Below are 21,277 nucleotides of genomic sequence, written 5' to 3'. Positions count from 1 at the left end.
TTGATTCAAACTTTTACCATTTCATTGGAATTGGATTTAAACAACTTATCAGAGTTGTAGTTGGCCTTGCTTTGTTTTTTTCCATGTTTGAATAATTGTGGTACTATTGTGCAGTATCTGGGATACAGGAAACTAAGTTACAATGGAGCCCTCAGTCACACCAACATATGAAGACAAAGCATACCCTGGATAAAATAAATTGTGTTCTTAATTCAATATTTATTCTTTCTAAAAAGAGTAATTGTATCAATATTGCAATAAATTATTTTCATTATGTATTTAATCAACTTCCTCTCATTAATGTTGAGGGGAGGGAGTCTCTTAGTACAATACAAATAGCCCATTGAAAAAATAGCCAACTCAATGTTAGGAGCTTTAGACAATTGCAGTAAGATAATTAGCATTGGAATGTCTTCCATACATATATTTTTAAAAAAATATCTTGGAATTTTAGCATCAATTCTTTTTGTTATCCATTAGCATTACAGGTTGAAATCTAATGAATTACTTGATAGTTGACATTTCTTGGTTATAGCAACTTTCTTTTACTGTGTTCTGGGGCTAACCAGTTTACATTGTTTAATGCTGCATTGTAGTTTTCTTGTAATAAAGTTTTGTAATGAAATACATTTTGAGAAACAATTAGCAATTATTGGTGGGGAGAATAAATGTACGTTTCCATCACGCAAAACAAGGAAGGCTCTTGGTAACCTTTTTTCTATCAATTTTTCAGAGTATAAGACACAACTTTTTTCCTCAAAAAGAGGCTGAAAATCTGGGTCCGTCTTATACACCGAATACATTTTTTTTTGCCTCCTGAAGCTCCGCCCCTTCACCAAAATGGCCACGTATACCCTTAGGGAGGCTTTCAGAGAGCTCCTGGGGGCTGGGGAGGGCAGAAATGAGCAAAAAACGGGCCATTTTTTGCCCTCCCAACCCCAGCAACACTCTATAAGCCTCCTTAAGGCTATGCATGAAATTTTTTTTGACACAACCTGCATTTGTGAAAAACGGGCTGTTTTTTGTTCGTTTTGAGCCCCCACCGCCCAGGAGCACTCTGCAAGCCCCCCCATTGCTCTTTTGTACTGTACAACAATCAAGTCTTGAGCTTGTTTTATGACAAGGTGAACCCACTATTCTGTACTGAATTCCAAAATGGGGACATTTCCCCCCCCCCCATTTCTGTAGGTCAGAAAACAAAATCCAAATTTTCATTCATGGTAAATACAAAAGTATCTGCCTATCAAGATGTAAAAGAAAAACCTAATACCCTAGGACACTGTCTTATGTTTAAGGTAATCCACATGAGCAAAGCAATTTGGTGAATCAGTATTCAATATTAATTTAGCTCCTATTTTCATGGCAAGTTTAAGATGGTACAGTACTTCTTTTAATGAAGTGATTTATCACATGTGAAGGATAGTAATCAAATATTATTTCTGCAATAGTGAACTCACTTCCAATTGAAATTTTGTTCTGTGATCTAAACCAGCGGTCTTAACCTTTTTGAAAGAATCGCCCTTGAGGCATGAGGAAGAGTCATTCCGCCACATCGCCCCCTCCCCAACAAAACTGAAGATATATATATATATATATATATATATATATATATATATAATATATATATATACACATACATACATACATACAACATATATACATACATACATATACACAAAAAGTTTACATGAAGAGCACAACAACAAAAATTGACATCATAAAACTGAGAAAATATATCGAACTGGAGTGCACACTAAAAAAGTACAAACGAAGAAACACACAAAATGTTTTACAGAACACAACAAGAATTTGAAAATGAAGCCGAAAACACAAACTGGAACGTGAAATCCAATGCAAGCAAATACAACGATAAAAGCTGAGACATTATTAACAAGAAAATGTAGTACACAAAAAGAAAAAAAGAACATCAATGGCTGCCTTGTGTTTGGTGAGCTGATGCCAATTTCTTGATGTCTGGAACCATTTTGTTAATCTCATTCGCCGCGCAGTGATCTTCAACATGTTCCTTGACTTAGAAAGGATCTGTTGGATGGCGCTGAAGCCCCTCTCCACTAAGTAAGTGGAAGGATAGGCTAAAAGAAGCAACTTAACTTCCTCCACAATATTGGGTAAGTGTTCCTCATTTTCACCCAAAAGCTTTGCAGTCGTAACTCTGAAATGTGATTGGGCTTCACAGTCATATTTCAGATCTGTCAATGGCTTTTGCAGTTTGGGATGAAGTTGTGCAAAGTCTGCTGTGAAAGGATTTAGCACCCAAGTGGGCACTTCCAGATTTATCAGATCACAGACTCTGGTTTTCATATCTTCTTTAGTTGCTTCAAGTGGTAGCAAATACGTCCAAATCTTCTGTTTGGAGTTGACGTTCATATCAAGGCTTGGGAACTGATACAGCTCCTGGCGACTCATATTGCTTGCAAGGAGGTCCAATTTGGAAATAAATGAGCAGATTACTCCTTTGGCCTTAAGAAAATTGATTTTATCTCCTGGCAGCTTTACGTTCACTTCATTCAGCTTGTCAAATACATCAGCGAGATAAGCTACATCCAAACGTCAAAGTTTAAGAGAACTGCTTAGACTTGGATCAATGGATTCAAGAAATTTGACAACTGTGTCAGAAAGTTTGTGGAATTGCCGCAAACACTTTCCTTTTGAAAGCCACTTTACTTCAGTGTGCAAAAGGAGACGTTCAAACTCCTCGTCATTTTCTTCACAAAGCTTATGAAAAGGTCGGTTGTTCAAAGCATTCAACTTAATTTATTCACAGTGTTAATGACATAACATATAGACTCGTGCAAACGGCCACTCAATTTTTTTGAGACAAGGTGCTGTCTATGAACAATGCAATGGACAGTCATAACTCCAGATACAACCGATTTAAGATGAGTTTGAAATCCACAATATCGTCCAACCATGGATGCAGCTCCGTCGGTTGCACATGCCACAACGTTCGTCAAAGAGATGTTTTTCTTATTAAAAAACTCTTCAACCTTTATAAATATGAAGAACCTTTTGTGTCAGTGTTAAATTTCGAGCAAATAACAGTTCTTCCCCGATCTTCATTTCCGTTGATGAAACGGACATAAGCCAATAACAAGGCTTCACAAATCGTTGACTCATCAATCTGCATCACAAATTCTGTACTTTTCAAGGTGTCAATAAGCCTTTCTTCCACATCAGCAGCCATTTCATCCATTCTTTTGATACGGTGTCATTGCTCAAAGAAATTGATTGCGTGACAGTGCTTGCACTGGGCCCCAACATGGTGGCAACAATCTGTTTCACTGCTGGTAAGATCAGTGTTTCTCCGATAGTGTGCCACATTTTGCTGTCAACAAAGATACTTCATAGGAACAAATGAGCCCCTTGTCGGCATTGAGTGATGATTTTCCAAATAAGTTCTCAACAGTGCTGCGACCCTCAAACTTGGCCTTTCAGAATTGGAAAAACGATATCGGTTTGTCGGCTTTATCCGAATGAATTCTTACCAAATTGTATTTCAGTCGGGAAGGCTTCATCGCTTCATTTGAAAATGTTTTCTCACAAAGAAGACAAAACGGAAGCTGTACGTTGGAAGGAGATAGAATGAATCCCAATTTAGGTATTCCGTCGAATATTGGAGACACTCCTCTCTTGGCAATGTTGAGAGGTCTTCTAAATGAAAGGCACTAACTGCAAATTAAATTTTCGACTGTACTGGAACACTATAAAACACACGTGGACGTTGATAAACCTAGTTTCAAGTTACGTTGACATTACAGTTGACATCACAGGGAGCAGCCATTCAGCATGCAATGTTTCAAAAGAAGCGCTCACCCCTCCATCAATGCCCCTTCTGGCCAATGGCCCGCCACTGTATGGGTAGAGTGATAGAGGCTGCTGCGCAACGTGCATGAAGATGAGCGATGTGTATTCACATATGTACGGCGTTCTGTACTGAAGCTAGCTGGAGGAACATTTTAAAACACAGTTCAATTCACTAATAGTGAGCAATCTGATGTTTTTGTATGACAGATATACAGCAGTTCACTGTATGAAAAAAGTCTCAAAAGTGTCCCCAAAAGTCTCGCTCCATCCCCCATATCACCCCCCTTCCGTTCCTTCACCTCCGCATTGTCCCTTTTCGTTCCATCACCCCCCTGAAAAACAAAATTGCCCCCGGGGTTAGGAACCACTGATCTAAACTATCAGTTTGGAACTAATTCAGAGGACAACAAATACAACTAGGGAGCTGGAAATGATGTCGTGGAGAGAGAAACTAAGGAAACTGGATATGGTTAACTTCAGAATGGAAAAGAAACTGAATTGAGCTTAACATAACAATAGAGTTGGAAGGGACCTTGGAGGTCTTCTAATCCAACTTCCTGCTCAAGCAGGAGACCCTATAACATTCTGGACAAATAGCTGTCAATCTTTTTTTTCCAAAAAAACTCCAGTGATGGAGCACCCACAACTTCTGAAGGCACGCTGTTTCACTGATTAATTGTTGTCACTGTCACAAAATGTCTCATTTCTAGATTGGTTCTCATCTTTATTAGTTTCCATCATTTGCTCCTTGCCCTGCCTTCAGGTGGTTTGGAGAATACGTTGACGCCTCCTGCCTTCTTTTTGGCAGCCCCTTAAATATTGAAATGATGCTATCATGTCACTCAATCCTTCTTTTCATGAAACTAGACATTCCCAATTCCTGCAACCGCTCCTAATCATCATTGTTCTCTCTTCTGCACTCTTTCTAGAGTCTCAACACCTTATTTATATCATAGCAACCAAACTTGACTCATGGACAAGTCTTTGTAGCTTTCTTGGCAGCAAATCAGAAGCAGTTTTCTTTTGCCTTCCAGATGTTTTGCAATTTCTCAATCTAGTCCAAGCCTTGCGATTTCCCTGACTGCTGAAACTGCTGCCATCTGCTGATATGGAGACCATGTGTTTGTAACAAAATAAAAATAAAAGTTAACACATCTCCAATCCTTTTCCAAGGATTGGCTCAAATTAGTATCAGTTACTTCAAAACCCAAGACAATATGTATGCATTTTAATTCAGAAGTTGTATTTCAATTTACAAAGATCTCTTAAATTGGGCTCAGCTTTTAGCTCGCTCCATATACAGTAAACCCTCCAGCAAATTTTTAGACCTCTTATGAAAGGCCAGCACGAAATAAACCAAACTAGTGACTTGTTGCTGTAGCCAAAGGATTATATACTGTGCAAAATTATATAAAACAGAACAAAAGTTTTTGACTTACAAAAAAAAAATCTGTTTAATAATATTGCAATAAAACACTGTGCAAAGATAAATCAGTGCCTCATTTACCTACACACAGCTTTTAAAAAAACACCTTTTGCATTGGAGCAAGCTGTGTTCCATCAGCGATTTCATGCAAGGCAAATTGGACATAGCAGTTGATTTAATGTCATAGTAAGTTTTGACAAATATCAAAAGAATCCAAGTCAGCTACTTAAAACACCGCAGCATTCAAGATTGCATTAGAAATGAAAGTTTGCCACTGCAGTGTTACCAGGCTATGAACATTTCAGATTTCACAAAAGCCATTGTAACGATACAGTCACACCTCTGCTTCCCACTAATATTTGAATTAGTGACATTTAGAAGTTTTTTTCAATGGATGGAGCCATGTTCATATTTTATAGCTGGGTTATCCAAACTTGGCAACTTTAAAGACGTTTGGACTTCAACTGAATTCCTCAGTCAGCATTGAGGGAGTTGAAGTCCACAAATCTTAAAGTTGCCATCATCAAAGTTGGACACCCTTATTTTACAAACTCAAAAACATTTTCTATATCCCAGCATTCACTGAGCAAGCCTCCTTCCTCTGACATATTTCCCACTTTCAGTAAGACATTGGGCAAGCTTTCATTAAACGAATTAGGCAAATATTTCTAAAACTTCTATTACAGTTCTGCTAACAATCTAGATGGCGTTTTAGTTGGGAAATTTTGTCTCTTCAGCTCCATACACTTTCATGCACCCCGGAAGCCTTGTGTCTTGGTTAAATTATTTGGAAAATGGAATTGTAATTCCTTTGTTCAGAGTTATGCAAAACAGTACATTTTAATTCTAATGTTTCCACTGTCTTCCTGCTTTCCTTTTTTTAGCTCTCTTCTACCATTTGAGGTTTTAGAGCAGGAGTGCCCAACTTTGGCTACTTCAAGACGTGTGGACTTCAACTCATAGAATTCCCTAGCCAGCATGGGAAATTCTGGGAATTGAAGTCTACAAGGCTTAAAGTTGCCACAGTTGGGCACCCTTGTTTTAGATTTAAAAAACAACAACAACCCAGATTTTCTTCTGCTTTAGCTTGAAAAGATCCAAAATACTATTTTCAAAGTTGAGGAAATCATCTGCTGTAAAGGAGGAATGGTTCTTTAAAAATTGTTTGTGATGTAATGTTTCAGATATATTGATAAGAAGTATATAGAAGCAAGAATCTTAAACTTCCAACATAGCACAACATTTAAATATTTGATGTTATGGGAGGATGGATTGAGTAGCAGAATCCTAGTTGTCGAGTCATATTCTCAAACAAAAGAATTAAACCACTATGGATCCCCAACTATGGTATGTAAGGCATACAGTCCTTAAAAGACAGATTATGTCACCTATGTCACTAAATGTATCACACATTTGCAGTAACCAAAAACTTTTCCAACTTTTGAATTATTATAATCAGTGCATGACAATGAAACACACCACATAGACCCATTCCCTTCACCTTATCCAAATTCATACATTTGTGGAGTTCTTGGTCATCTCTGCTTGCAGACATTTCATTAGCCAAATAGATAACATTATCATCACCATCATCATTAGTGAGTGGGTTTTCTGCCTGTTCATATAGTAACTTGCCCAGCAAGGGTTGGTGGGGATCAGTGGTGGGTTGCCAATTTTTTTACTATCGGTTTGGGCACACTCGCGTGCAATGTTTCTGCGCAGAAGTGTCCAGGTGGGTGGGCAGAGCCTCCCGTCGCCGCTACTACCGATTCTCCCAATGTAGCCCGAACCGGGAACAACCCACCTCTGGTGGGGATGTGGTTTTCTGCTTGGTATTTACTTGATTAGGATATTGTTTTCTGCTGGATTGTTTGTCTGATGTTAATGCCTGCTTATCTGGGTACTGGGTGGGAGAGGAATGGCTTCCTTTTTTGCTTTTTTACTGCCTCTTCCACTGTCTCTAGTGTTTGGTGTTTCTTTTTAAAAATCAGCTGATCATCTGTATAAAAGTTACAATTCTACTATGATTATTAGCCCTTTTCAAAAGTGGAACTTAAATGTATCTTGAAAGCTATTTTTAAAAGATTTTGAATTAAATTAATTTTAATTAAAGTGTTTATGTATGAGAGAGTGGTAGTGAACATGCACAGGAGAGTGAGAGGGAAATAAATTTACTTCTAAAAAAACAAAAGGAGAGAGATCATTGTCAAGAGAGCCCCACAGCAGGAGATAAATACAAAATACAAATCTAACAGCAAAAAGGTATTTTCCTTAAACTGAAGCTGCATAGAGCTGAATCTGAATAGAAGGTGGTTGAGGAAATAAATAGAAAAACACTCCCATTTTTAAGATACAAGCAGAGAGACCACACACAAACCAGTTATGCTGGTGATGGTATTTATGAGTAACAGGAGACATGAACAAAACATGAAAGCTGTTTGCCAAACAGATTGCTGCAAGGTAACTTTTTGTTTTTCCATTTAAATATGTAGGATTTAGTTACATAAAGTGTGATAAATGTAACAGCTGGTGCATACAAATGTAGTCATTAGTCTTAAAACTTGAGCTGAGAAATTAGGAGTGGCAGTTGCCAATATGCTTTGAAAAAGATAATCAGCTAACTAAAATTTCAGGATAAAGCTGCAGAATTAGGCATATTTAACATTTACATTTTTTTTTGGCACTCAGGGGGACCTAATTCCAAATATACCTGCTGGGCTACATATTTGTAACCTCATTGATTAAAATAGCCCCACCTGCAGATTCTGCTGGTGAGCTGCACTGGATTCAATGGCAATGGTCACACAACATGAACCTACTCATCATTAACTCATAGTTTACTTAATAAATCCAAATTTGTAGAAATCACTGAATTAACCACACAGACAAGTGTCACAAAGTCACTAGGCTAAAATGTGATTGCCTAGTTTGTGGTTCATTGTATTACACAAATGCTTTCTAACAGCCCAAAGAAAGGACAAAGTAACTGATATTCTAGTTCACGGATGTCAAACTTGCAGCGTCATGTTGCCGTCACGTGACATTTTTCCCATTCACAGAGCTGAGGTGGACGTGACCTGCGCGTGACATATCCGGCCTGTGGACTGCAAGTTTGACACCCCTGTTCTAGGTTGTTCCACCCTCTGGGACTTCAACTATCTAAAATAAGAGATCTATTACATTTTAATTCAAAATCAATCCATCATAACTCCCAGATGGATTTAGAAAATAAGGCAAAAAAAGAATAATAAATTGGTTTTGGACTCTTAAAAATGTTCTTGACTATCGTAAGAGTGCTTTCTTTTTAAATTATGATGAGAGAGTCATAAAACACTATCATCAAAAATCTATGTTTTGCAGCCAGCTCTAGCCTAAGAAAACATGTAGCCTATTTTTGCCTTGCAAATGCAAAACACAGGAATCTTTTTAAAAAAATCTCTTATAAATAAATCTTGGTATTATTCAGAGAAAGCCCTGGTTTTGCTTATCTGCATCACAAGAAGATGCTGAAGCTATAAGAGACAAGTGCACATTTTTCTTAATAAGGAAACTCAAAATAAATTTTGTCCATTCACTTCCCTCCCAACTGACCCCAAGCCCTTAAACTAAAATAAGGCACAAAGAACTGGTGTATTTGAGCAATGTCTTCATTCTTCCTTGTCCTCCCGGGTTTGGCCCTGAGTCAGCAATTATCCTTCAGGTGATGACAGTAGGACCCTTACGACCTGTCCTCCTCATGAATCTGAGATATTTCAGTGCAATGGCGATGAGTGGACTCAAAACCGCCTAGAGAAAAGAGAAAGAAAAGATGCTTTCAAGAAAATAAATTTAAATATCTAAATCAGTGGTTTATGTATCAAAAAGGAGGAAGTACTTAAGGTCCATCAATATATGCTATGTTAAGTATTCCGACTCCACCAATATGTTCCATACAGTAAACATGTTTCAAAATTCATGTTTAAAGTAGAAAAGGAATTGGATATTAAAAATGCAAAAAAATAGTATATGACTAAAACATGCATGACGTTAATTGGAAAGAAGGTAGCCGAATGATTTGTTCCCGTTGAATATTTTGTCTCCCAGGCTTCACATGGAAGATAACACAAAGATTTGGATAACATTTCAAAATGCCAGTTTGACAGAAAGGGTATGCATGTATGTTAGATATGAAAAAAATTATGTAATTAAGCTAGCAAGGTGGGAGACTAGATGTAAGATACAGCTTGGCTTTATGATGCTTGACTCCTGTTTTTTTTATATATTATGTATTTTATTTGTCTTATGCATTTTATTATAAGTCTTCCAGAAACATCTAAGTCAGATGGGAGGCTATATAAGTATAATAATAATAATAATAATAATAATAACAACAACAACAACAACAACAACAACCACAAACTGCATGAAGGCAAAAATTCAACATGTTACCACCACAGCAAATGTCGCCTCTGTAATGAGAAAGACGAGACAGTCGACCACTTGATCAGTGGGTGCCAGCAAAATTTCACAAACTGACTACCTACAATGCCATGATTGCGTTGCTAAGATGATTCACTGGAAATTGTGCCAAAAGTTTGGATTTGAGTACAGCAAAAACCACTGGGAACATCAGGTTCAGAAGGTTTTAGAGAATGAGAAAGTCAAGATCTTGTGGGACTTCAGAATTCAGACTGACACTTGACCCACAACACACCTGACATAACAATAGTTGAAAAGAAAAAAGTATGGTTCATTTACATTGCAATACCTGGAGATGCACGAACTGAAGATAAACAGCAAGAAAAAAATGACAAAGACTTGCAAATTGAAGTTGAGCGACTGTGAAAAAAGAAATCATGTGTTGTCCCGATTGTAATTGGAACCCTGGGGCAATACCTAAAGGGCTACCTCGCTATTTGGAAATTTTAAATTTATCAGACTTGAACATTCTGATTCTACAAAAAACCACCCTACTTGGAACAGCTTATATCCTCCGACGTTACCTTAACAGTTCCTAGGTCCTTGGTTAGGACTTGAGCTGTTGAGCTACCAACCAGTCCCAAAGGCTGTGCATCTCACCAAAGATTAACCCATAATAGAATAATAATAACAACAACAATAATAATTTAAATAAGTATTTAATTAAACTAGATCCTTCGGAAAGACTCGACAGAGGAACAACAATGCTAAATCCAAACAACTGACTGACTGTGTGACCAACAACAACAACAATAATAATATAGAAATTTGCATTTACTTGGGATCTCATGTTAGCAGTAAGTCTTTATTTGTGTAAATATAGGATACTTTAAGTTTTTTCAGTGAGGAAAAATGGATATTTTCAAGAATAAGGGTAGAAATTTGAACTAATTTTAAACATTTAGAATTATTTACAGATAGAAAATCATTTTGTACATTTATTTATGAGTTGATGGGTTCAGCAACTGCTGGTCAAGAAAAGATCAGAACAGTCAGACCAGATGAAAGCTGCTCAAAATTCTCTTTGCCACAGCCTCCACCCAGGGGTTGGGATTCAGCCGGTTCGGGCAAGCATTAGTTCCAGCGCCCGCCCCTGCACTAGTCTGTCCTATATTCCTTTGTTTGAAGCCCGCTGATAGGCGCGCAGACCGGATTGCCAGCCCTCAGCTTGTTTTACTCACCAGGGCTGCAATAGCAGGTAAGTTTTAGAGCTGTTTTCCACCATGTACTTGCACACGTGCAAAGTGTGTGCTCAGCGAAACGGTTGTTACACCAGTTGAGTCCCACCACTGCCTCCATCCACTGATCCAGAGAGACTCCATATTTGTATTTACTCCTTTAAAGAAGTAAATTTTGTATATGCTCCATATTTGTATTTATTCCTTCAAAGAACACAGGAATCAAGAGCAAATTCAGGTGCTACTTTGCATCTGAAAGCCTAGTAGAAAAATAATTCTTCTTGCTAGGATACAATCTGTTCTATCCCCACCCCTCATTTGTAGATCCATGCACTGTCAAGAAGTCCACTACATCTCCACTGACCTTGGATGAAAGATATGTCCACTGTTATCATCAGTGTATTAAAGTTTTGGGGGGGCCTTGGAGTCAGTGTGACTCTGGCAACTGCATGGACAACTCCTACAATTTTTTTTTTTTTGCAAAGATTTGAGATGCTGATTTGCCATTGCCTCCTTCCAAGAATTGAGAAAAAGAGAAGGATTGGCGCAAAGTCCCCCAGTTGGGTTCACTACCTTAAGGCAGAACTACGATTCCTGGTGTCCTGGCTACCACCCTGATCCTTAACCACTACAACAAATTTACTTTCTAAATTGAATCACCCCAAATCCAGGGTTGTAGATGTAGATGTTAAAGAAACTGAAGTGTCCAAAGGCTCAAACTCTCCCATGAATACCTAATTTAAAAGTTTTACTAACCAGCGAGAATGACTTAAAAATAGAGTACAATTTTTCAGTATTCCTCAGACAACTCAAATACAGTGCCTTTTGCTTCTATAACTTACTTAATGAATATTATCTTGGAAAATTCTGCTTTTATGACTTTGGTGAACCTTAATATGGATGGGGAAATGATATACAGAGGAAGTGTTTACTTAATGTCTAATGTCAAAGGTAATATTTCACTCTTATCCATTAATTTAAAAAAATCAATACTGTACTAATACCAAGTCTAACCCAACAAACAAAGCCACAAATTCTATATCAAAACTTTGATATGATTTTAATGTTCCTGTACTAACTAGCTGAACTTTTTATGTGGGAGAAAATCACATAATGGTTTTTAGAAACGTCCCCCTTAAACTCAAAACCCAGAAAGGTTTTTGGCTGAAATAACATCAGCTATCATAAATAAGACAGGAATCACTTATATTAGCCTAAACAGTGCTCTGTAACACTGTACATTATGAAAAATAGGAACTTGTTTAATTATTGCATTTTTAATAGTATGCAATTCAAGTAATTCCAAGATCTGTTTCACCAAACAGTGACAATCATTTAAGGGTGGAAGACACGTCATTTTAATATATATCTGAAATGTTATTGTCTTCTGTTTCCAGCAAAGCTCTGCATACCTTTTTCTGAAAAATGAAAAACATCTTCTAAAAAACAGACATGTGATGGGCTAGAGAGAAGTTAACTAGATATTTCTTCCAGCCTATCATATATCTGTTTAATAGATAAATATCTATTTATCTTTCTTTCTTTATAACTTGCTTTTTTTCCAATACTCTTATACCTGTAACTTAATATTACAAATACAATGGGCTTTCTAAGGTATCTCAGAACCTCAGGACAGGTAATCTTTCTTATAAGGGATGAAATGGGATTTGATCCTTAAAATAGAGTCGAGTAGAGTAGTTATTATATATTCATTAGGGGAAAAAATAATGCTGAGCACGAATGGGTTGGTCTTCCACTTTTGAGGAATTATTGAGGATTCTATCTTAAAATAACCTGCTTAGTCTCTAAACATCATCTCATGCAAGAAGAAGGGGAAACTGATAATAGATAAGTAGATGATAGATAAGATAGAGGACAGACAGACAGAACTATGTACAATGCAAAATGATGACCATAGCCCAAATGCAATTCTGTTTTTTGCTTCAACAAAGTACTTGTTTAAATGAGTCAGTTAATTTTCTCTAAAATTACTGTTCTTCAGTTGAATCACTTGTAAAAGATCCTGCCCTCAGTATATTTCTGCTAATTTCTCTTCTGCTAATCATCTCGTTCCCTAATTTCTACCCATTAACCTAGGGATACCTCTCCAGTCATTATGCCAGCCATTTCATTCATGTTTCACCTGCTCTCTCCAGTCACCCAATCTTCCTTCTCTCTAATTTACTCAGCACTTTAGAAAAACAAAATTGTCATCCAATTTTACATCTTCCTATAGCTGCTTCAGGTCTGAACAATGCTCAACTAGTGTGCCATCAAAGCTGACAGCAGCCAGTGCATAGGAAAACTCAAAGAAGTAATGCAAGATCTGTAGATGTGGAGAGACCAGGCCCATAGAAGAGTCGGACAACACTGAATGGATTATATCATCAACCATTAGTTAATGTAATGTAAAATAGTGGTTTCTCCTGCATTTATGGAGGTTTCTAGCTAAGATGCGGCAGGAGGACAGCCACTGCCAGAGAACATTTCATTAAAAAGAACCAAACTAAAAACTAAAAAAAACTTTTAAAACATAAAAAGAAAAAGATAGCAAATGCAAAGAATAAAAGTAAAAAAGAAATAATAAGAACACAGTAAAAGAAAAGAAAAGAAAAATATAAAGAAATGACTTCTACCTTCCTTGGAACAAGTATAAACAATTTGTTAACTTATCACCCTCTCTTAAAGTACAACACATTACCTCTTCTTGCCATATCTCATCTTATCTATAAATAAAGGACGGAAATATATGGTGCAGTTTGTAAATATATAATCCAGTAAAGTACAATAAATTATATCTAAAAATAGTTCAGATATTGGTTCAAAATGTGCAATAATTATTTTATTATTCTGTTCACCTTTTCATCTGCAGCTAGTTGGGAACCACACGATACAAATGAATTTAGCACAGTCACAGTTTCACTTGATAAAGAAATAAAATTAAATTATAAGAGTATATGGAAGTTCAAGGTTCAATTTATTATAACTATCTAATAAAAGCCATGCAAAGGTTATGGCTGATGAATAATACTATGAACAAGCAGGGTACTTTTTCAACTAATTATCAAGAATGATACACATGACTTCCTGTTCTGTAGTACTCAAACTGCTTGTTATTCCAGTTAAAAAAGTGAAATAAAGCAACTTCCAGAGTAGCCAATATTTTACTTTGTTTCATCGATATGTTAAACGATGGCCTGATTTGAAGAAACCTTTGTTCCATATTGGATCACATTTTCTGCCTCTCAGGATCAAAAATACCCAGGGGATCAGCCTATCTGGGTTCCACTTAAGATTCCTGAGTTTGTGTAAAAAGGCCAGAAGGAGTATAATTACAAGGCCAAGTTATGTATCTGGAGACAGATATTAACAAGACCGGATGAAATAAGTAAATTAACTTACATGTAACCTTGGGGAAGAACTATGGGCAAAGCATTTTGCCTAAGTGCTTTGAACTATGTTCTTCCTTCAGATGACACATTAATAATCTATTAATATTACTAGTTATATAATAAGCGTGGAGATAAATATATATATTTCTATCTCCACCCTAATTTAGCATGTAATTGGAGAGACATAAAACTCAAGCATGTAGGCCATGATAGATTGGGAGTCTGAAGCCTTTGAAATGATGTTCAGTAACAATTATATTATATAGATAGTCCTCAGTGTACAATTGTAATTGAGTCTGGAATGATAGTCATAAGTTCTTGCAATCATTAAAATGCTCATCTTGTGTTTGTGTCTGATTTTACAACCTTTTTTGCATTGATTGTTAAGTGAGTCCAATGGTTGTTAGGTAAATTCCTTTTATTCAGAGGATTTGGGGAGGGGGGGGGGCAAAACTAGAAGTAAACACTGGAAACTGGTTAAAAAAAACACCATTAAAAATCATAGTCATTTGACCCTGGGATACTGCAAGTAGTTGTAAATGCAACAGCTACCAAGCACCCAAAATGTAATCATATGAGCCAGAGGTGGGTGGGTTTGTAAGCCATTGGAACTTCAAAATCAGATTGTAAGTATTTTGGAGTGGGAGGCCTGTAACTTTGAATGGTCACTAAGCGACCTATCATTAAGCAACAGCTACTGCATAACATGAACATCTAAGAGTTATAGTTCAACAACATCAGAAGACTACAACTCCTAGCATCCTGGAGAGCCCTACCAATGGCCATAGGATTGTCATCCAATATATCACCAAATACCTTAAAGTCATCTAATGTTAAGGTTTTAGCTTATTCTCCATAACATTTCTGTGGTAAAACAGTTGCCTTGTCTACTGCGTCAAACAGTTACTTCTACCAAATCTGTAATTGAAAACTGAGCAAAAATTTCCAAAAAGTAAAATGTATTTTTTGCTTTTGTGATATAAGGCACTTTTAAATCACGTGTTTCAAACTCGCGGCGTCACATGATGTTTCACGTTTTCCCCCTTCGCAGAGCTGGGGCGGGAGTGGCCTACACGTGACACATACGGCCTATGGGCCGCCAGTTTGACACCCCTGCACAGTGACTGTGAATTTCACAAAGACCGTGGATTAAAGAGAAAATAAAACCTTATTAGAATAATATACTCTGTATATTAATGCTTTCCCTTTTAACCATGTTCAAATTGGAGAAGTGAATTTGCTGTTCTGATTAAATTGTTTGATCTTTCACACTGCAAAATCATCTTTTAATTTACATAACGATCCTATATGTTCACCATAAACTTAACTACGGTCACTATAAATCGTGTTAGTTCAAAAGCAGCTGTAGACACCAACCATCCCATGAGGTCAGATGAATTTGGCAGCTAAACTCATTTATTTATGACTCAACTGCGATGTTATCCAAATACTTTTGGCGGGGAAAGCAGAATTTCATTTTGTAGTAGTGAAACTCGGCTGAGGTTGAGAACCATCTGTTTCCCCACTGGAAAGAACGCCCGCCTCGTTTTTCTTCCAGACTTCTGAATGTTAAACGCAGAACTTTTAAGGTAGAGTTTTCAAGCATTTTCAGCTCTGCCTTTTTCAACTTCAGATCCACAGAATAAAAAATGCCATGGCATTTTTTTTTTTTTTTTGCAGGAGACTAAATCAGCCCTACCCTTTTCATTGCATCTTTAAAAAACTAGCATAGTTACGGTCAAATTAATTTGGCTTCTCAGTTTCACCTTCTCTTCTAAGTGTAGGAGATGAACAGTTTCTTGAAGTTCATAAATTTTATTTTATTTTCTTCCTCACTAATTAATTTTACTTCCTTTTTGCGGAGAAAGGTTTTTCGCTCCAGGAGGAAGAATACCTTAGACAAGGTACTGGCTAACCAACAGCTTTTTGAACGAAAGCACTGATTGTCCTCAGCTTTCAAAAATTGGAAGGAATAAAGCACAACGGCTCTAACTGAAGTTGAGAATCAGAATTTGGTGGTGCTTCTTCCTCTTCTTTTAGTTAATCCCCTGTCCAAAATTTCTTCACAATGCAAATCAATCAGAATTTTTTTTACATTACTATAATTAGTCACATGAAAGGTTTTTTTTTTTGTTGAAAAAATATGTTTTAAATTAAAAAGAAGAAGTAATATATGAGCTTGGTTTGTCCATGACAATTAATACTGGTAGTTGTAAAAGAGATTTCTGGGGGGGAAATGTATTATTTGGGATGGTTGAATTATTTGTATTCAGGTAGTAGTGAATCCAGAGAATAAACATCAAACATTTGAAATATTTGTTTTGTACATGTTGCATTCATGATGCTTAAGGTTTCTCATGTAGATGCATTGCGTTTCTGAGTGTAATTCAAAACTAATTTCAGAGACTGTTCTCTATGTAGGTAATATAAATTACCTTTGCATTTTGACCAGGTTTTGTTTATCTCATTGAATATTTCCCCACTCTTGATATAACTGTAGTTGTGTGGACTGCATCGATAATAAAATATACCTAATAACTTTTTTACTATGCTGGAAAGGATCACTGTTCTTGCTCCCATTGATAAAACAGTGCAATTTGTCTTCTTTTTAAATGCTGCTTAAGCAACTAAGAGGGCAATGGAAAATAAAGAGGAAGCAAAAAAAGCTATATTACAAAGGGAAATCGATTAATAATTGTAATTACTATGCTACAATGCTTTCAAATGTCACTGAGATTTTGTTGTATAATTCTATTTTTTAACAGAACACAGAGTTGTAAGGGGCCTTGGAGGTCTTCTAGTTCAACCCCCTGCTCAGGCAGGAAGCCCTATATCATTTCAGACAAATGGTAGTCCAATCTCTTCTTTAAAACTTCCAGGGTTGGAGCACCCACAACTTCTGGAGGCAAGTCATTCCACTGATAAATTGTTCTGTCAGAAAATGTCTCCTTAATTCTAGGTTGGTTTTCTCTCCTTGATTAGTTTCCACCCATTGTTTCTTGTCCTTTTGAAACAAATATTTCTAAAAACACTTATTATTTTTAAAACCTCTCCATTGTAATTTAATTTCGAATCTATATGTACATAGGTGTACCTCAAAGTTACAACACATAGGGACCTATGTAGTCTTTCTTTGGGTTCCCCCCCTCAAAATGATTCTATAGGATCTATCTTTATCAATACTGCTCTGCTGAGTAAAAGTTAAATATCTTGAGATATGAACCATATTTTATGGAAAGCAAATATTCTGTACATTAATTTCAAATTATTCATTGAAAATGGCAACTGAAACACGATTATTGCTCAGTAATCTCTATGACAGAGTTACTACTAACAATACCTGCTCTTACTCTTCATATTTAACAGAAGCTAATTCAAAACTGTCATAGATGAAGCATTTGCTATCAAAGAGGAAATGATAGGGGGAAAACAATTTTTAATAAAGTTCCTGCATAGGCGATGCTGCCAAAATCCTAGACACAGAATTATTTGACAAAGTTGGCAGCTTTAATGGCACAGTGTTTTTGGACACGGTAAAATCATGGTGCTCTCCACTTTTTACCTCATAACTTCTATTTATTCTGGTTTGAGTGATTACAAGTATCCAATCTTTTTTGCAGAAGGGCTTCCCTTTAGTCTGAATAGTGTGGTCAAAATACCTCAAATAATTAGGTATTTTATTGGCAGAACATTCTCTATTGTTTTCCAGGTTATCTCAAAATACTTAGAAAAATAAAACTTGTAAAATACATAGTCTCAGTTGCCAATGTACAGGAAGTATGACTCCTGCATGTGTTTCAGAAGCTGAAAAGGCTATTAGAATTGCACTGCAGGTTCCCTCAGATGTGTCCGGAAAGGAAATCACTACATAAAGCCCTACTTCTTTCCATGATGCATCTCCAACTGACTTATACCCTGCCCACACTGAAAAATAACTCTTTAATATCACAATGTTCAAGTACAAGGTATGGTAATGAATGGTAAATTTACAGAAATATTGATGACAGGGAAATGAAGGAGTAAAGAAGATTAATAATAAATGAAATAAAGTAATAAATTTCATATACAGTCTAAATTCACACATGATGGTAAGCAAAGATTTTTAACTACAGATTGCTGGGGGGGGGACCTAATCTACACAGTTCAGGGATGAGCAACCTCTTTGTGGCTAGGAGATACACGTTGTAAAACACTTTCTCAGCTTTTAAGGGTTGTAGAGCTTGTGATGAGGAAATCAAGACTTTCTACTGGAGGCTAACACAACTCCTGTACTTACTTACTCTTTCTTTCTTTCTTTCTTTCTTTCTTTCTTTCTTTCTTTCTTTCTTTCTTTCTTTCTTTCTTTTCTTTCTTTTTAATGAAAAATGTTCCTGCTACAATTGGCATGCTTCTGCCAACTCAATGTTGGGGGATCCTGGATGCCACGAAAAATGGTCTGCAGATCACTTATGACTCACTGATAACTTTTTTCTGCAACCATTGGTGAATTTGGGTAAAGCAAAAACAATAAATCCCATTATGAATTAATGCAACATTTAAGAATCACTTGTAGTCCGATTGCACTGCCTATTCTAGTAGATTATCTGGGTATCAGCTGGAGATTAATTTTTCTCCAAAGAGTATATCCATTATTGCACTGGCTGGGCACAAAATAATTCAAGTCATTCCACACAAAGGGAAATACTGGTTATTCTAGCAACTCCAGCAAAACATTACATGGGAAAGATTTCCAACCTCACTATTCCTAGTTATGGACCAAAAATTGGAACAGATATCCACAACCTCTATGGGAAGTAGTTGTTACTTGTTTGCTTTTTTTAAAATCTGTTTCAAGATGCTAGATGTAATAGTAAATGAGAATGATCTTGGGGGTCAAGGGAAAGAGATGCTCGCTAGGAAACAATGGGACAAGAGAGTGGGAAGCCCCCAATGGCTTAACTGTCAGAGAAAAGAACTTAGAAAGGACCCACTTCCTAAGTTATCTCCTGATAACTAAGCATCCTAACAGTATTCCTGATATTGAAATATGTTCTTCTTTTCTGTTTTTTATGCACTCGCTGTTTCCCCAATTTATTGTTCCTATGGATAAGAACAGCAGTAAAGGGTTGTTTTTTTTTCCAAATCGAAAAGAGGGAAAAAAGAAAAGAAAACTATTGCCACTTTGCTCTTAATGGATTTCTAGCAAAACATCCCTAAATCTTCTCCCAGATACATTTTTCCTCCGGTAAAAGGCTGTATTGGATAACTTGATAATTTTAACAATCTCAAATATTTTTTCTACTCAGAGGCAAGGTTATTCTGCAACTGTGATAGCCATTCTTAACACAAGGCTGAACCCTAATTTTTAATTTCACATGTTGGTCTCATCCCTCTGATAATTAAGATACTGCACTTCATTCTTCTCTGTTGGGAAAGCCCATCTAGCGAACATTTCCAATCAGCCAAAATTGACAGCAAGTATGAATCTGGAGATGTTGGCTGTATTCTGCTGAAGCACTCCTTTAGCCTTTAACTCCTCTTTAGTACAGAACAGTTTTTGTTTATAAATACAGAACTCTCCAGCAGCTTCGCATTTCTTCCTTACAAGGAATCTAAAAGTTCCTTGGATGTATTTCCCAACTGGAGTATTACTGCAGCAAATTACTGGAATACATTAAGAAAGTAATTCTCCAGACAAATTAGCTTAACAGCAAGCTATGTTAAAAATGTTGAATTTTAATTTAGATGTATGAAAGTAAAGTAAAAGAGAAAGGGAGAAATAAGGTCTCTGATCATAAATCTTCATAGATTTATGTTTCCTTCTTTTCTTCTATGAGGAAATTTTATGTTAAGATCCCATAGCCATGTATGGTACACATAAAAATAGTTTTATAGAAACACACAAACACACACACAAGATACACTCTCATTACAAACAATTTGATCTTGCCTTTTGAGTGGCAATCTTTTTAGGCATGGCAAGACAAGCTTTCTTAACCTCTGCATTAAGGAACAGGAAAAGCAGATGAAATCTATTCTTTTTAAATCAGGATTTCTTAGCCTGATTTATTTATTTGGAAATGCAACTCTTGCACTTCAAATAAATGTGCTTAGACCTGCAATCTTATTTAGGTGATTTAAAGAAATGCATGGATTACTGAATTTCAACCATGGAAAGCTCTGTACTTGCCAATGCTTATCCTTGAACCATGAGATAGATAGCATAATAAGAGTTACAGAGCCTGTAAATATATAAAGACTCAAAATGAAGCCCTAAGAAAGTTTGGAGTCACTTGTTTGTGGGGTGGGTGGTCATAACAATATGATGAAATAAAATAAATAAATAAATTATTAGATTTATGGTTTAAATTCATGGTTTAAAACCTTGGCATAGCATTGGTGATCTCAGCCAAGGAGAGATGTCATGTGAGATGCGATGGTAGTAAACAGGGCATTTTGAAATAAAAAAGAACAAGGGACAGAGGTAAAAGTGGAAGCAGCAACAAAACGTAGAATTCTCAATACAGGTTCTCTTTGTGATCTTCCTGGAATCTCTCTTTCCAATGAGGATTTTTTTGAGGAGGAGGGACAGCACTTTTAGAGTTTTAAAAAAAAAACATTTGAAAAACTTCTCCCACCTTTATCGATTCTGCTTTGCTACCTATGATTAATTCCAAATTTATACACCCTGTAAAGCAGTCTATTACTTAAAACACAATTGCCAAGGGTATATGCATTGTACAGTTTATATCATTACAATATCTGACCATGTGAATCCTCACTATATAGTTAAGAGTGAAACTGTACCAATCTACAAAAGTGTAACTATTCAGGTTTTTCCACCAGTTTGAAGTGATTTCAGTTAATACATGTAAGAGTTAATTCAGGTAATACATGAAAGGCATGATGTCTCTGGTCAGAACTAGCTGTATCCCTGGCCTGTCCCCCTTCCCAAGAACAGAAGTGGTCTCCAGATATAAATGAAGGCCAACCAGTGGGTGAAGTCTTTAGCTCTCCCC

General features: G+C 36.5%; 1 protein-coding gene and 1 pseudogene across 1 annotated transcript in view; both read right to left on the bottom strand.

Annotated features, from left to right (window-relative positions):
- Window positions 1–1,887: 1,887 nt before the first annotated feature.
- LOC116506188 lies at window positions 1,888–6,806 on the bottom strand (annotated as a pseudogene).
- Window positions 6,278–21,277, bottom strand: part of PGM5 (phosphoglucomutase 5) — a 64,268-nt gene continuing 49,268 nt past the window's right edge. The window contains exon 11 of the mRNA XM_032214596.1: window positions 6,278–9,037. Within this exon, the coding sequence (XP_032070487.1) occupies window positions 8,948–9,037 (90 nt within the window). The 3' untranslated portion in view covers window positions 6,278–8,947. The remainder of the gene's footprint in view (window positions 9,038–21,277) is intronic.

This window comes from Thamnophis elegans, chromosome 3, assembly GCF_009769535.1.
Source record: "Thamnophis elegans isolate rThaEle1 chromosome 3, rThaEle1.pri, whole genome shotgun sequence".
Taxonomy (NCBI): Eukaryota; Metazoa; Chordata; class Lepidosauria; order Squamata; family Colubridae; genus Thamnophis; species Thamnophis elegans.
Note: the sequence above shows the minus strand (reverse complement) of the source record. Positions and strands in the feature narration are given on the sequence as shown.